This window comes from Mytilus californianus, unplaced genomic scaffold (genome assembly GCF_021869535.1).
Source record: "Mytilus californianus isolate M0D057914Y unplaced genomic scaffold, xbMytCali1.0.p SCAF_4, whole genome shotgun sequence".
Classification (NCBI taxonomy): Eukaryota; Metazoa; Mollusca; class Bivalvia; order Mytilida; family Mytilidae; genus Mytilus; species Mytilus californianus.
This window is the reverse complement of record NW_026262690.1, coordinates 30,195,965-30,214,643: the sequence shown is the minus strand read 5'-3', so window position 1 is coordinate 30,214,643 and position 18,679 is coordinate 30,195,965. Positions and strand designations below refer to the sequence as shown.

Sequence of the window (18,679 nt, the reverse complement as noted above, 5' to 3'; positions counted from 1 at the left end):
CTGAAGGAGATATGAAGATTTGTTCACCCAAGAAAATTCATAGGGTGGACAAATCTTAAAATCTCCCTAAGCAAAGGGAAATGAATGTTTAATTCCACTGCCTACACTTTTTTTTAACTTTTTGAACATAAATTATTAATTAACATAAAATGTTTCTTATCCGGTTACTTTTATAACTTAACACGACATAAACATTGATAAGCAATAACGATCAAAATTATTATATACGCCTGAAACAATTTTAAACACAATGACTATACTATCACTATTTAAAAAAAAAAAACGTTCAAAGCGTTATGTACATTAACAGTGCGTAAAGTCACATGAGGTAGTCCCTATCTTCAGAGGGGAATATGAAGTTTTGTTGAATGTCAGGTGGGATCGTCTCAACCAATCACATGTTGATTTTACTATCAATATTTACATACAGTGGAATAATATTGATTCATGTAAACCACACTATAACTAGGTACTTGAATTGTGTAATGAAATCAGCAAACAACACTTTGAAGTTATTTTTGTGCATTCCTTGTTTAAATATACTGCTTAAAATTATGTCATTTACAGTTACGATAGATAATTTACAACAGGTCACTCATCTTGCTATAATATAAATCCTTTCATTTTTAATTGCATTTTCTAATGCAATCCTTAACAAGATTGTTATTTTTATACTTTTAAATATATTAAAAGCTAGAGTAGAGTATAAATGAAGCCTTTACTTACCATGTTTAATAACTCAGGTCCCTTCACTGATATAAAGTTGATTCCAGATTCATTTGCTACTGCCTGAAATCAAACAAACATGTTGTATTTTATAGAAACATTTGTACTGTTACATGTATAAAAGTTACAGCTACAACAGTACATAAACTAAATACAGTAAAAACTTGTCTATAAACAAATCCTGCATAAAACAGAAACTAGTGTAAACTGAAAACTTGTGTAAGGATATGCAGTGAATATTCTTTTGTAATGTATCCTGTGTAAACCCAACAAAATCTTCAGTCCAAAAAAAGTCATGTGATTACTTCCCTTGAAAGATAATAAATCTTTAAATTCTACCTAAACGATATCTTTTTTGAAAGAAAAAAATTTCAATAAGAAAAATTAATACGACAATTTTTTTTCTTTAAAATAATACAAAGAAATGGTTTCCTTTTGAACCCTTTCACCTTATCTGAGTTTTTACACTTCAAGACAACAAACTAATGCACATTTCATTAAAAAAAGATATATTTTGTGTCAAAATCGGAAGTGATTGTTTTTGTCATTTTAAAGGAATGTGTAGAATTTTGCATCTGGAAGTGCAGGATTGCAGATAACATGAAATTTTAAAAGGGTTAGTGAAATTCTATTATTACCCAGCATTTCAGTAGTTCACGATGCCCAGGTTTAAAAAAAAATAAAATGATAAATTTAGCATAAACATTCAAATTTTCCTTATTTGTAGGCTACACCAATTGTATACTTGATTTTTAGCATTCCACTTGACCTTTCTTGAGCAAAAGTCAGAGATCTGTATCAAAAGTTTTTTCATTTGTCTGTCAGTGACTCAGATACAAATAGGTATCTTTTTTTGTGAGGTCAAAGGACATCCCCTCACCCCTGAATTTAGGCTTAACCTCAAGCAGGATAAACTTTTAACTTAAACAGTGAAATAAAGATTTACCTTTGCCAGTAAAGTTTTTCCACATCCAGGTGGTCCTGCCAACAGTATTCCCTGAGCTTTAGATAAACCTAGATCTTTAAATGCTTCTGGATGTCTAACTGGTGCCTTGTCAAGTATAATTTACAATATAATAGCTATCAGGCATGGACAATCATTTTCAAAAATGTATCAATCTTTCAAAATTTAAAATAATTCTTTTTTATCAATGTCACTCAAGAAGTCAATTGACACTGGCCAAACACAACTTTGTAGCCATGTAATGACAAGTCTTTATTTAAAGCATCTATATAGTTGAATATACTATCTAAAGAATCTATGTAATAATATTTTATAGTTGCCATAAACCTATGATGAGATACAAATAACTGATGAATCTGATATTGAAAATAAAATTCTATATGTCACATTAATTTCTTCATTGACCCTGAAAATGATTTTACAATCAAAACTGACAACAATGATTCATACCAAAATAGCTAATTGTAGATCTTCTCTAACAGCATGAAGAGCACCTATATCATCCCATGTAACATCTGGTATTGTAGCAAATCCTTCTCTTTTGGCAGAAGGCTGCACATGTTTTAAAGCTTCCTAAAACAATTAAAAATTTACATAATTAAGGTCATTGTGACCTACATTTGAATCTATGCAACTTTTGATTATTTCTCACATTTAATATAAAAATATGGAGATGTGGTAATATTTCCATTTAGACAGTGTTATTTATAAAGCCTATATTATACATCTTTAAAGTGGTATATCCATATTTGACACATGCTCATCATATTGCAAACCTCATTTCTAGAAGGTCTACCATTACAGTAAACATGTACACAAGACTGATGATCTGCTCCTATTCATTATTCTCATACATAATCATATTTTTACACAATAATGATTCCTCATTCATCTTCATCTTTTTATATAATACTTATTACTGTAAATTCAGAAATTATTGCAATTTTTGTCGAATGGAAGAAAGTACGAAATTAATAATTGTGATTTAAGGAAAATCTGCATACAGATATATGCATCAGATATCAGAATTTGAGTTCTTATTATGGTGCGACTTAACAAGTCACATTATTCGCATTAATAAAAACCTTGCAATAATTTCTGAATTTACAGTGATTCACATCAAGGGTTCCAAAACGGTCATATATGCCGGACATTTGTACAATGTCTGGTAAAAGTCCGCCTGGGCAAAGCGTGAAACGGTCAACTACTTTTTAGTTTTCAAGGCTTTAAGAGACGGTCATTTAACATAATTCGCGATCTTTTTGACCCAACGTTTTGCCTTTAACAGCCACACATTTCCGGTCATAAAAGTGACATGATCATTAAGTACTATCAAAACAACCCCTACTTTAATACCTTCTCATTTTAATCAAGGCTAATTAGTTGTCAAACAGCTGAAATTTACCTGTTCAGGTGACAGGTAAACTATTTTGAACCGGACATTTATCGGTCTATTCAAAGTTATGTTCTTACATTTCAGCGGTTTGCATCTAATTAATATAGTCAAAAAGATTTAAATTATCAGAAATACGTTTACAAATATGATTTGATGAAAAAATTAAAAAGGTGAAAATGAAAAATCGTCATAACCACGTTGTTTGAACCTAGAGACATGTCTCTGTTTGAACTAGTACACGTGTGCGCATGTGTGCATGTGCGCAGGTGTGAAATTTAATTATGCATCCTAATTTCTTCAAAAAATGCTTAAATTGTCATTGATACCTTTATCTCACGTTTATTTCGAATATTTTCTAGAAGAAATAACGTAGAAAGAGCTACTTCCACTCATTCACGCTTTGCAAACGTACACGGAATTTACGTATCCGTCTCTGGTCCATATTTGACCATTGTCAAGATAACATCCAGTATAAAAACAAAAGTAAATGTTATTTTGCACAAATAAAGAGTCTAAGGCAGATATACATACGCTGATGTTGCACACTTCGAATGATGCACTGCCAATTTAACAGTTTACGTCAGAACTTCGAATTTGAATCAAAGAAAATTTAATATCGTTTTTTTTAATGTCAATCATTGGGATGGCCAACTCGGCAACTGATTACCATAATTGCCTTTTGTTTATTTAGTCTTAAGGGAATAAAATTGGGATAATAAATAAAATGTCCGGCTGGCTAAAAATAATTTTGGAAGCCCTGATTCACATATTCATATTTTAATTTTTTTTTTATATAATACTGATTATTTTACTTGGCTCCTCATACATATTCATATTTTTACAGAATACTGTATATTTTCCTTGCCTACTCATATATATTCATATTTGTTATGTAAGACTAATTATTTCACTTTCCTCATCATACATATTCATATTTTTACAGAATACTGATTATTTCACTTGCCTCAAAATCTTGCAGATTTATATTCAAAGTCTGTAACTGTTCATTGGTTAATGGTGGGAATTCTTTAAGCCATGATAATGCTTAAAAATGATAATAAAAAATGTTATGTTTATGTATGATTGCTTAATCATGTTAATGTCAAGCAGCAAATATGAAATGCATTTTCCGGATGATATCATGATTATTTTCAATGAAAATACCCTGCTTTGTATTAGTCTCACTAGGGTAAGATTTTTAACCTCTTTCTCACAAGGTATTAGTCTGCAGGAAGACATGTCGTCCTATCCCATCACATTATTCTGACTTCAAGTCAACCAACCAGTCTTGCTCCTACTCCTTAATGGTGTGTGCTAAATAGCCAATAATTTCTTAGTCAAATTGGTCCTTTTTTTTTAAGAATTTTCTCATAACTCTTGGAATTTATAATTTAAATGCTTCTCTGTATTAATTCTGCTGACCTGAAAATGTTAGCACACAATTATGATTTTATATAATCATTAATTTAATATCAGTGAACAAGAGGCTACAATTGCCTATCATCCTGAACATGCAAGAAATATTTGCCACTGGATGTTAAGCAAAAACAATCAATCAATCAAATGGCCTGTATTGCTCACCTGGCATCTGCAAAATTTGACTAATGTTTCTCACAGAAAAACCTCCCTAGTCTTAGTAGTACATTTACCAAAATAAAACTGTTGAAACATACATGTGGCAAGTACATTATACATGTATATCATTGTAACCATTTCAGCCATAAAAATAAAGGATATTTGTAAAATTGTTTAGAACCCTAATTGTAAGAATGTTTTTTTTTCAGACCAGAACCTATGTGATATGCCAAACACAAGCTCATTTTGTGGAAAAAAGACTGCCAACAGAAAACTTTTATTTTAAAGATTTTATTATGTCTTATGACTGTAATTATGTAATAAGTTATATAATGTAAAGAAATCAAATAGGATTGTAACTATTCCCTGCACGATAACACCTGTACAGAGGGATGATATTAGAGTAGAACATATTGGTGTACTAAAAACTATCATCTTACCATCTATAAGTGTTAATGACTTGAAATTTACATCTTTAGCTTTATCTTCTATACAAATGCTGCTTGTTTCTGTTTCCATATCTTCAGGAGTATCAGATACCCTATGGTCACTTGCTGATTTACCATTAACTGTACTATTGACTGTATCACCACCAGTTTGGTCAGTTGAGATAACAGGAACTACTGATATAGCTGAATCTGTTTTAAGTTCGACAGGATTTGTTAATAGGCTTTTCTGCAAGTCACTGAACACCCTATATTAAAACAAAGGTCATTTACATTTATAAATTTTACCTTTCCACCAAATTGGTTTGACAACCTTATGTAATAATTAAAACAGTAATAGTATAGGATAGCATGTGATTTCACAGATCATGAGTTTAATAACATTGAGCTTGTTTTATTTCAGTAACTGCAGATTTAAGGGCGATTACAATGCAATATTTCATATAATCTACAATTCCAAGGGACATAACTCCTTCAAGAATAGTTAATCAGCACTGATTTTCTATCATGTCTGAGACATTGCTGATAAAAACCTTTGATATGAATTTCATAAAAATCTGGCAAGAACTGTTCACAGTAGAGTGTTTACAAGACTAGGTGGACACATAGATGGATGTCCAGTATTTCTGCACTCACTCCACCTTTCCACTGGATAAAAAGTTATAAGTTATGTGTGGGCCTAAACAGTACTCTTATTTTCACCCTCAACTTGTTAAAGCAAATTAAAAAGCTGTTTAATAAAAAATAACTTCCAATTTTTGAAAGCTTCTTCATGTATAATACTTAAATAATTGAACATCAAAGAAAAAAAAATCATCCATTAAAGCTAAAAATTATTTCAAGGCACCATATGTATAAGAAATTAAAGTCTAAACAGATCCTCCTTTACTTACCTATTAACAGCAACCATGGCAGCTTCCCTTGTCAGAGATGTCAAGTCAGCTCCAACATAACCTGGAGTATTTCTAGCTAGAAATTTATAATCAAAATTTTCTACCAGTTTTAAATTTCTGCACAATACTCTTAAAATCCTGTTAAAACAGAAATATACTGTTAAAATTTGTTCAGACATAAATTATACAGGAAATCTTTAATTTCCTTATCAAATTACAACTGAGAGTACCACTACTGGCAAAGATTTTCAACTACTGATTAGTCAATGATTAAATGTGTACTAGTATTTTTTCTTGATTTACATGTTTTTTTTCATTGAAGGATACCAAGTAGAAATTAAACAATGTCAATGTAGTTCTAGATTTCCTTTTACTTTCAATATAAAAATAAGAAGATGTGGTATGATTGCCAATGAGACAACTCACCACATGTATGAGTCTGCTGCATTGCCCATTCACCAGTCATACAGGTAACTGTAAATATCTTCCTTTCATTGTTTAATTGTCAACGACAGTGATTCAAATTTAGATTTACATGATTTAAATATCTTTCAGCAGATTACTAATGTATGTAAAGCCATCAGATTAAGCTGCTTAGAGAATGCCTGTTGAGACTCTAGCAAACTGTAAACAATCTGTTACCTTTCTCTAGATGATTCATCAGGAATACCGAGACAGATTTCTTTATCAAATCTCCCAGCTCTTCGTAAAGCAGGATCTAATGAATCAGGTCTGTTAGTAGCTCCTATCACTAATACATGCAAGTCTGTCTTAGAACTCAAATCTGAAAACAGAAAAATCTGTATTAGAACTCAAATCTGAAAACAGAAAAATCTGTATTAGAACTCAAATATGATAACATGAAAATCTCCTTAAAATCAATTATCAAAATAATTATGTGTGTTAAGTTATATTGTGAATGGTGTATTTCCTATAAAAGTAAAAGGAATGTTTAAAATATTAATGTTGTTCTAACAATTGCTGTGTAAATGTGTTAAGTGATGTCAGCCAAAATATTTTTAAATAGAAAGAGTCAAGGTGAGGAAATTAACAGATGCATTCCTGTCAACTGACGCATATTTTGCTGGTGTAAACCGTGAATTTACCAGCTCACCCAAGATTTTTTAATACGAGTCCGGGTCATCAAATAACCCGTGAATTCATCAAATCACGAACTTTCCATGGTTCCTACAAGGGAACGATTTCGGACAATTATATTTTCCATTATGGCAATCAAAATCTGCCATTTGTTACCGACGTGCCAGGAAGTAGTAACAACCAACAATGGCCAGGTTGGAAGAGAAGCCTTGCAAAGTGGTAGGAACCATGGGAAGTTCGTCCATATAGACACCAAGCCTTTATAACAATGTCATGTATCATATAACAGTAAAACGAACTCAAGTTACATTGTAAACAAACTTTATTTTTCTATATTTATCTTATCTATTTATAACTCTTTATTGCTACTTTCACTTTTCATTGTTTCTCTCACCTTGACAACACACATTGTGACGTCAAATTCAAGATACCAGTTTTGGTACTTCAATAAATAATTTCTGTATGTAAATTGTCCTGATGACGCCTGCCTTGCAGGCGAAACATGTAGACCATAGTAAATAAAGTTGCAGACCATTTGAAGTGTTGTTGTCAATTTTTATTATTATTTAAGTGTTGCATTCATTTGCATTATTTGACAACCCTGCATACCAAGGTATCCACTTCATGGACTCTACTGAAAGGATTCACACAGGCGTTGGTTCACCAGACGGAGTTTAATTTAACCTAATGGTATAACCCAAATTTGGGCTTCTACCTTGTGGTATATGGTGTCCATTGAAATAAAAGTACATGGTAGTCATGCAGTCTTGATGTTTTGGCTTATTATTTGCCAAAATATCAAGTCTAAAAATGGTTTTACATTACATGGTAGTCATGCAGTCTTGATCTTTGGCTTATGATTTGATGAAATATCAAGTCTAATAATTAGGTTAAACGTTTTCAGAGGTTGAAAGGTATGCAGGTGTCTATGTCCAAGTTTTGCCTTAGTGAACTGTAAATTCAGAAATAATTGTGATATTATTAGTTACATAGTGTGCTAGTGACCTAATACGATATATATGGGGTCAGTAAATTCCATATGGGGTGAGGGGGAAGCGCTCACCCCATATATATCGTATTAGGTCACAAACACACTGTGTAATGAATTTATCTTACCGACTATCTTAACATGTGGTATTTAGACTAGTGGCCTATCAAAATGATCAAGTCTTCAATATTAAGAACCTACTTCTATTGGTCTATACAAAAACAAATGCCAACAATAACAACTTGTTAGCTTTAAATGTGTATTATGAATTTATTTTAATCGTTCATCATCAATTTCTTTGTCTGTTGAAACCTTTTAGATTTTTCCTTAACACTGTGTTGTTTTTACAAACACTCAAAATAATCATATCCTTTTAGAGGGTTTAAACATACACAAAGGCTACAGACATAATATTTGTGACCTTGACCATACCACTTGACTTCCCAACTTATCTGGTACTTACCTTTTTGAATTTGGAACAATATAAGGTATAATAATCAAAATCATTTCTACGTTCAAAATTTAGCTTTTCAAAAAATATTTCTATTTTGACAAAAAGACTAATCTAATACTTTTAATTCACAGCTAGACATTCAAACCATGTTCAAACACTGCCTGTCGAAAATAAAACTTATACACAGTACCACTTTCATCTTTCAAAGATTTAAATATTTTTGCATATGTAATAAATGAATTTCTGTATTTTTAAATAAAGTTAGAAACATTCAATGTAGCTGTTGCAACTCCAAAAATCATTCAATAACATTTACCATCCATACAAGACAGTAACTGAGCCACAATCCTTCTTTCCATGTCTTTAGAAGCAGTTTCTCTCTTTGGTGTTATGGCATCTATCTCATCTATAAACAACACACATGGTGCAGCAGCCTGTGTGTAAATAATACATAGAAGAAGCTGAAGATGTGAAAATATCAATCAAAAACCAATAGACAAATGGACACTTAAGTTAAGCTCGTACTGATCCTGGTTAGCTAAAAGGAAAATCTGGAAATTATGAATTTTACTGCCAATAGTGATAATTCAAAAATTTCTATGTTATCATAACTGCTTGAAATTTTGGTAAAATATATGAATTTTCATGTGTATTTCTTCCTATGCAATCAGATAGAGAGATTCACTTCACAATTTAAAATTTGTAATGAAATTTTAAGAAATGAACAAAAATCTATTTATCTATTGAGATTTAAGAATATTGCAACTCATGAGCTCACAGAGAGAGTATTTGTTTCCATTGCATATTTAAATTTTATTTTGCATTAAATCACTTGGTTAGATTGCACAGTAATGCTGCTGATGCCAATTTACTGGTTTACTGCACAAACGATATAACCCTAATGGGGTTTAAATCATTTTAAACATTTAGCTGAGCACTGATTAAAAGGTGTCCACCAAAGGGAGAAAACAAATTGCTCCTATACATTTTCTTAACATACTATATCAAATAAATCTTTAGCCTCCTATAAATATTTGATACATACCACTGCACTATCAAATAAATCTTTAGCCTCCTATAAATATTCCATACATACCACTGCACTATCAAATAAATCTTTAGCCTCCTATAAATATTCCATACATACCACTGCACTATCAAAAAAATCTTTAGCCTCCTATAAATATTCCATACATACCACTGCACTATCAAATAAATCTTTAGCCTCCTATAAATATTCCATACATACCACTGCACTATCAAATAAATCTTTAGCCTCCTATAAATATTCCATACATACCACTGCACTATCAAATAAATCTTTAGCCTCCTATAAATATTCCATACATACCACTGCACTATCAAATAAATCTTTAGCCTCCTATAAATATTCCATACATACCACTGCACTATCAAATAAATCTTTAGCCTCCTATAAATATTTGATACATACCACTGCACTATCAAATAAATCTCGTATTTTCTCTTCAGAATCACCAGATACTCCAGACACTATTTCTGTTGCTGCTATCTTGATAAATGAAAGACTCAATTCCTACAAAAAATAAGAATTGACATGTTTTCATGTAGATTATACAGTGAAAAGCCTAATTGCAAATCTTATTACAATAGATAGTATGTGACTGAAACTACTGTTCAAATGAAAGTATATGTGATACACTACATTACATCTTTTGATGACATAATTTTAGTATGTACCTTCTTTACTTTTCATGACACATCATCAAATTAATAGTCTCATATATAACCTGAATATGAAATGTAGGTTAATGTAGGAAATAATAGTCCACGGTCATTCCACACAATTTGGAAAGCAGGAACAAAATCTGCTTGCCACTGCAGGGAGCTGGCCAAGGTAGCCACAGCTATCGGTTAAATACTCCCCTTAAGAAAACAAAACTAGAGGTACTGTGAGCAAAGCTCATGAATGATATCCCCACCCTATGATTGCTTAGGGAAACCACAAGCATTATTTGCTTCAAAAAGAAAATAGAATGTGCCAAATTGTATCATATGATGAACATTTTGTTTAACAGGGATATAGGAGCTGCAGATATAAAAAGGTTATAGATAAAAGTTTGTCCATGAAAGTAGATGTAACTATCCAAATTGTGTATGCTTGCTAAATATCATTTCTGTACGATTTTCTTGCTTTTTTTCCTTAAAATATATATCAATCCAACTTACCCCAGCAATGGCATGAGCTAAGAGTGTTTTACCACATCCTGGAGGACCATGTAATAAAAATCCACGAGGTGGAGTTACTCCCAGTTGTTGATATATCTCTGGGTGTCTCATGTGTACCAACAATTTACATATTTCCTGTAAAAATGTCGAATACTTTATCATGTAATTGAAATCAACTGATTTTTTTTACCTTAAAACTGATGTATGCTTCTTTTTACACAACTTTGGTTATATTTTTGGTATATTTTCTATATTTGAGGATTTTTTGAGGTACTTTTTTTTTTGCTTTAAAATCAACAATCAAAATTCAAATAGTTATAAAAGCGGAATATGGAAATAATATTTCGCCATTAGCAGTCAGTTTGGTTCAATTTCGTCAAAATAAGCTAAAAACATTGCTGATGTATTATTGGCTTGCAAGTCAATAATTCAACGCATTTGAATCCGTATTCATTCAACCTTCCATTTGACCTTTAGTGGAGATGGGTTGTGCATGTGTTTAGCATGCCATGTGGTTCATTCATTTAAACAAAAAGAGTGTCAACATTGAAAAGTGAAACTAGGGAAACACCAGGAATAACCATTTCCTTGACTGATCAAGCCCACAAAAAATCATTCTAATACAGGTAAAATGGTGATATACATAAATTATTAATCTTTAACATGAAATCAAACAGACCTAGAAAAATTGTCATTATTCCATTGCATGCGTGAATTTGTTTATTTATATCTATATTTATGTTTTAACAGTTATATGACCTTTGGCAGTCTTTGAAGGTCATCTTGATGGTTAATTAGTCTAAAAGACGCACAAAATTCTGGTACATTATAAGGAGTCTGTGTATTGTTAATTGTTTCTCTTGGACTTTTTGTCATTTGAAAATGTACCTTTAAGTATGTTATAAATCAAATATGAGAATTTAGGTCAAATAGGTGAACATGAATTTGACAGCTAATGCCCTTTAAAATTTTTAACCTTACCACAAGTTTGTCATCATTGCCTCCAATATCAGCAAATGTAACTGTAGATTTCTGTACATCTGGACCTGTGAACAATAAAATGTGTTCATGATGTCTGCCTTTATAGGAAATAAAATGTTTTCCCATTACATATGTCCATCATGAGAGAAGTAGTAAAGAAAACAAAATGAATGGCTACTTGGCATCTTTTAGTCTATTAAGGTCAGTCACAGAAATGGTCCAAAATATAGAATTTATTGGTGTGTATATACTATTTTTTAAAATATTTGAATTAATCCCTGACAATATTTATTTGTTTATTTGTTTGATGTGGTTAAATGTCTCTCTTTGAACTTAAACATTGTCATGGAGGTTAGTATGATTAGAGCTATTTTCCTAATGCTTGTAGTTTAGAGATTTGGTTGGCTTGCTTTCTTTGTTTGTAAAATGTTTGCTCAAACATTGTAATTAAGATAGATATCTGCAATCAATAGATAGGCAGGGCTTCATCTTGTATACTTTATACTTAAATGTTGTTGATTGCAGATGTCAATCTTAATTACAATGCTTGAGCAAACATTTTTACCATCAAAGCAAGCAAACCAACCAAACCTTTAAACTACAAGCATTAGGAAAATAGTTCTAATGGAAAAATCCTGGAGTGCCAAAGGTAAACTAATGACCTTCAGGTAGTAATTCACAAACTTTTATTTAAATCTAAACCTGTATAATTGAATTTATCATGAACAACTACCTTTTAAATCACCAAAATGATAGCAGTGTCTTTTCTCGTTATCTAATAAAAAGTGATTTTAAAAGACAGAATTCAGTAGCCCCAACTGTAAAGTCCATAAAATATTATGAATTTTTATCATTTTAAGGTTGAAAGATATCATAAATTTGTTTTTTTCTAAACAAATTATAAAAATTGAGAGTTGGAAATATCTAGCTATTGCAAAAAAAATTAAAATATTTATAGGAAATATATGTCAATCATATATACAAACACTAGTAAATTGTCAGGTGAATTCTACGATGGGTTCAATAATTGAAAATTTACCAAAATTCATGTACTTTTACCAAAATCATTAAGGCCTTTCGACTATGTCACAAAAACATTTATTGTTATATCATTTCTCCTCAACTACCTGTTTTTAATTATATATTTATCAACTTAAATACAGACAGAAATGAAACTCTTCAATAAAAAGAAAATATAACATAAGGGCGTTATGTGTTTTAAATGATTAGCTTAAATTCAATGCAAGTATAATTTCAATCAAATCTTGCACACCATGGGGCTTACCTTTTTTCTCCTTTTCTTCATTGTCCTGTCTTTTCCTTTTCTTTTTGGGTGTGGCACTTGATTTCTGAAATTTTATAAATAAGTATAATTAAAATCTTCCTTAAAACAGTATAAATATTAATTCAACTTGTTGGAAGAATTATGGTATAATTTTGGAAAAATGTACTAAAACTAGTCTTATATGACATCTTCATAAATTCTATTTTGTGTTGTTCTCTACCTTTCTTTTTGACATTCATTATAATGTTCCATAAAATAAGATAAGGTTTTAAATTAGATTTGATGGATTTCAAATCCAAATCATCTCTAAAAAAAAGAAGACAAAACAAGCCAAATACAGTATTTACATGAATGTTGATATTTGTTGTGATTCTAACTTTTAATCACCATCTTAGCAAGTGGTATTAAAAAAAAAAAGACAGAATCTTGGTTAGATATAAAATAAATGAGTATGGAAAAAACTGTTATTTATTCATCTAATATATTTTTATATGGTTGTTTTTAAAATGTTTTTGTACAAACATCTGATATTTAGTTGAAATTAATTTGATGTAGCTCACATTTATAATGAATTGAATTAATCAGATTCACACTTTACAACTAGAGGCTCTCAAGAGCCTGTGTCGCTCACCTGTATCTTCTCAAGCTTTGGAAATCATGTAAAATAAGGTTAAAATCATAATTAATAGTATTAGATATTAGATATTATAATGATATCTAAGATAATAACAAAAAACTGCAAAATTATTGTAAAATTACTAACTCAGGGGCAGCAACCCAACAACGGATTGTCGGATTCGTCTGAAAATTTCAAGGCAGATAAATCTAAATCTGATGAACATTTTTGCCACCTGTCAGATTTGCTTTAAATGCTTTAGTTTCAGAGATATAAACCAAAAACTGCATTTTACCCCTATGCTCTATTTTTAACCAAGTCGGCCATGATGGTTGGAAGGCGGGGTCATCGGACAAATTTTTCAAACAAGATACCCTAATAATGATAATGGCCAAGTATGGTTAAATTTGTCTCAGTAGTTTCAGAGAAAAACATTTTTGTAAAAGATTACAAAAATTTACAAAAAATTGTTAAAAATTGACTGTTAAGGACAATAACTCCTAAAGGGGTCGACTGACAATTTTGGTCATGGCAACTTATTTGTAGATCTTACTTTGCTGAACATTATTGCTGTTTACAGTTTATCTCTATCTATAATAATATTCAAGATAATAACCAATAAAATGCTTCGCTGGGCGCAGCTTGATACGACCGCAGAGGTCGAACCCTGAACAGTTGGGGCAAGTATGGACACAACATTCAAGCTTGATACAGCTCTGAATTTGGATTGTGATTAAATATTTGACACAGCATAGGTTTCTGACACAGAAAGAATGTGGTCTAAGAACTTCAATTTTTTTAATTTACCTATTATGGTCCAATGTCCAAAATCAAAATACATGGTTAGATTCAGCATATCAAAGAACCCCATATATTCAATTTTTGTTGAAATCAAACAAAGTTTAATTTTGGACCCCAACTTGGACAAACTTGAAAACTGGTCCCATAATCAAAAATCTAAACACATGTTTAGATTCAGCATATCAAAGTACCCCAAGAATTCAATTTTTGTTAAAATCAAACTAAGTTTAATTTTGGACCCTTTGGACCTTAATGTAGACCAATTTAAAAAACGGGACCCAAAATTAAAAATCTAAATACACGGTTAGATTTGGCATATCAAAGAACCCCAATAATTCAATTTTTGATGAAATCAAACAAAGTTTAATTTTGGACCCTTTTGACCTCAATATGAACCAATTTGATAGCAGGTCCACAAAATAAAAAATCTAAATACATGGTAAGATTCAGCATATCAAAGAACCCCATATATTCAATTTTTGTTGAAATCAAACAAAGTTTAATTTTGGACCCCAATTTGGACCAACTTGAAAACTGGGCCAAAAATCTAAAATCTAAATACATGTTTAGATTCAGCATATCAAAGAACCCCATATATTCAATTTTTGTTGAAATCAAACAAAGTTTAATTTTGGACCCCAACTTGGACCAACTTGAAAACTGGTCCCATAATCAAAAATCTAAACACATGTTTAGATTCAGCATATCAAAGAACCCCAAAAATTCAATTTTTGTTAAAATCAAACTAAGTTTAATTTTGGACCCTTTGGACCTTAATGTAGACCTATTTAAAAAACGGGACCCAAAATTAAAAATCTAAATACACGGTTAGATTTGGCATATCAAAGAACCCCAATAATTAAATTTTTGATGAAATCAAACAAAGTTTAATTTTGGACCCTTTTGACCTCAATATGAACCAATTTGATAGCGGGCCCACAAATAAAAAATCTAAATACATGGTAAGATTCAGCATATCAAAGAACCCCATATATTCAATTTTTGTTGAAATCAAACAAAGTTTAATTTTGGACCCCAACTTGGACCAACTTGAAAACTGGGCCCATAATCAAAAATCTAAACACATGTTTAGATTCAGCATATCAAAGAACCCCAAGAATTCAATTTTTGTTAAAATCAAACTAAGTTTAATTTTGGACCCTTTGGACCTTAATGTAGACCAATTTAAAAACAGGACCCAAAATTTAAAATCTAAATACACGGTTAGATTTGGCATATCAAAGAACCCCAATAATTCAATTTTTGATGAAATCAAACAAAGTTTAATTTTGGACCCTTTTGACCTCAATATGAACCAATTTGATAGCGGGTCCACAAATAAAAAATCTAAGTACATGGTTAGATTCAGCATATCAAAGAACCCCAAGACTTCAATTTTTGATGAAATCAAACAAAGTTTAAATTTGGACCCTTTTGACCTCAATGTGGACAAAGTTGATAACGGGGCCCAAAAATCAAAAATCTAAATACATGGTTAGATTCAGCATATCAAAGAACCCCATATATTTAATTTTTGTTGAAATCAAACAAAGTTTAATTTTGGACCCCGATTTGGACCAACTTGAAAACTGGGCCCATAATCAAAAATCTAAATACATGTTTAGATTCAGCATATCAAAGTACCCTAAAAATTCAATTTTTGTTAAAATCAAACTAAGTTTAATTTTGGACCCTTTTGACCTTAATGTAGACCAATTTGAAAACGGAACCAAAAATTAAGAATCTAAATACACGGTTAGATTCGGCATATCAAAGAACCCCAATAATTCAATTTTTGATGAAATCAAACAAAGTTAAATTTTGGACCCTTTGGACCTCAATGTGGACCAATTTAAAAACGGGGCCCAAAATCCAAAAACTTAATACACGGTTAGATTCAGCATATTAAAGAACCCCAAGAATTCAAGAATAAAACCCCATTGAAATTGATCAAGAAATAAGCAATTTATACGAAGTATCTTCTTTTGCACAATACTGTGCAATTGAATATTTCTTGCTATTGTGCAATACTGTACAATTGACAATTTCTTGCTATTGCGCAATATTGTGCTATTGGATATTTCTTGCTATTGCGCAATACTGTGCAATTGAAGATTTCTTGCTATTGCGCAATACTGTGCAATTGAAGATTTCTTGCAATTGTGCAATACTGTGCAATTGAAAATTTCTTGCTATTGCACAATACTAATTATATAATAATTTACACATCCTGTTTGGTGTGTATCTCCTACCATATCATTATTATTTGCTTTTAAATATTAATCAGAAATAACCAACTTAAAATGGAAAATTTTAAAAGAAAAAAAAAAGGAAAAAAAGAAAAAAAAAGAAAAAAAAAAATTCCCCCCCCCCAAATTTTTTGAACCCCCTTATGATTCATCACCCCCAAACTCAATCCCAGCCTTCCCTTTGTTGTATGGTACCTTGCAGTACAATTTCAGAGAGATCCATACACTTGAACACAAGTTATTGTCTGGAAACTAGAAAAATGCTTATTTTTGGCCCCTTTTTGGCCCCCAATTCCTAAACGTTTCGGGCAATTACCCCCAAACTCAATTCCAGCTTTCCCTTTGTGATATGGAACCTTGTAGTACAATTTCAGAAATATCCAAACACTTACACACAAGTTATTGTCATGAAACTAAAAAAATGCTTGTTTTTTGCCCCGTTTTTGGCCCCTAATTCCTAAAATTTTGAGGCAATTACCCCCAAAATCAATTACAGCCTTCCCTTTGTGATATGGAACCTTGTGGTACAATGTCAGAGAGATCCATACACTTACACACAAGTTATTGTCTGGAAGTTACAAAAATGCTTATTTTTGGCCCCTTTTTGGCCCCTAATTCCTTAACTGTTGGTACCATAACCCCCAAAATCAATCCCCACCTTCCTTTCGTGGTATTGAACCTTATGGTAAAATTTCATGGAGATCCATTCACTTAAACTAAAGTTAGAGTGCGAAAACCAATGTGTCTTCGGACGACGCCGGACGACGCCAGACGACGACGACGACGACGACGACGACGACGACGACGACGCCAACGTCATACCAATATACGACCAAAAAATTTTCAATTTTTGCGGTCGTATAAAAACTGCAAAATTTCCTTAAAATTACCAATTCAGGGGCAGCAACCCAACAACAGGTTGTCAGATTTGTCTGAAAATTTCAGGGCAGATAGATCTTGACCTGATAATCAGTTTTACCTATGTCAGATTTACTCTAAATGCTTTGGTTTCAGAGATATAAGCCAAAATCTACATTTTACCCCTATGTTCTATTTTTAGCCATGGCGGCCATCTTGGTTGGTTGGCTGGGTCATCGGACACATTTTTTAAACTAGGTACCCCAGTGGTTTCAGAGGAGAAGATTTTTGTAAAAAGCTAACGACGACGACGACGGACGCCAAGTGATGAGAAAAGCTCACTTGGCCCTTCGGGCCAGGTGAGCTAATAATACATAGATTTGCTTTCCATCTCATACTGATCAGATTTCTATTATGTTCTTATTCATGCAGATCTTTCAGCCACTTGAAAATGTTATTTGCAATGCTATTACAATAATAGGTTCAAAAGATGTTCTTATCAAGTTGCTGTTATACCTTTAATGATCTTTTGTTTCCAATGGATTCATTAACAATAGAGCTGGGTCTACTCTGTCTGTCAGATTCCTGTGCTAAATCTACACTAACTACAGAGCCTGGTCTACTCTGTCTGTCTGGTTCCTGTGCTAGATCTACACTATCGTCACAAAAGTCACCATCGTCACCAATGACAACAACATCTGATTTACTGTCTGTTTTTTCTCCCAAATTATCAAGCAATATGTCAGAATTCTTAGTTGAGTTATTAGATGTACTTTGTAAATGTTCTGGCCTGTCTCCTGTTTTGTCTATAAGGAACAGTTTAGTTGTAGATTTCTGGTTATGATCAGCTGTTCTGTTAGGTGTTGATGTTTTCTTATACATATTTGTCATCATATTATTAATAGAGTTCTTATCCTGAATAAAAAGAATTTTTCTTAATATGATCATTGCATATAATTTTATATAAAGTTAAGGATATATTTCTATCTAGGATCTAGGTGAGTTTTGTCAACTATAGTAAAAGTGGCTCTTACTGTAATAAGTCTATGTAATAAAAACAATTGAGCAAACTGTAAACAATCCACCTTCTTCAAATCAAAATCTTTTTAGGTATGTCAGGAAAACAAATACTAGATCATCT

The 18,679-nt window shown here is 31.6% G+C and overlaps 1 protein-coding gene across 4 annotated transcripts in view; it reads right to left on the bottom strand.

Moving 5' to 3' along the window:
• Window positions 1–18,679, bottom strand: part of LOC127739436 (nuclear valosin-containing protein-like) — a 34,249-nt gene that overhangs the window by 7,723 nt on the left and 7,847 nt on the right. For all 4 annotated transcript variants that reach the window (XM_052251202.1, XM_052251204.1, XM_052251203.1 and 1 more), the window contains 13 exons: window positions 18,055–18,453; window positions 13,015–13,078; window positions 11,730–11,794; window positions 10,749–10,883; window positions 9,994–10,095; window positions 8,857–8,974; window positions 6,643–6,784; window positions 6,001–6,138; window positions 5,102–5,355; window positions 4,047–4,130; window positions 2,141–2,259; window positions 1,673–1,777; window positions 727–789 (listed from right to left, as the gene is read on the bottom strand). In XM_052251202.1, the coding sequence (XP_052107162.1) occupies window positions 727–789; window positions 1,673–1,777; window positions 2,141–2,259; window positions 4,047–4,130; window positions 5,102–5,355; window positions 6,001–6,138; window positions 6,643–6,784; window positions 8,857–8,974; window positions 9,994–10,095; window positions 10,749–10,883; window positions 11,730–11,794; window positions 13,015–13,078; window positions 18,055–18,453 (1,788 nt within the window). The remainder of the gene's footprint in view (window positions 1–726; window positions 790–1,672; window positions 1,778–2,140; window positions 2,260–4,046; window positions 4,131–5,101; window positions 5,356–6,000; window positions 6,139–6,642; window positions 6,785–8,856; window positions 8,975–9,993; window positions 10,096–10,748; window positions 10,884–11,729; window positions 11,795–13,014; window positions 13,079–18,054; window positions 18,454–18,679) is intronic.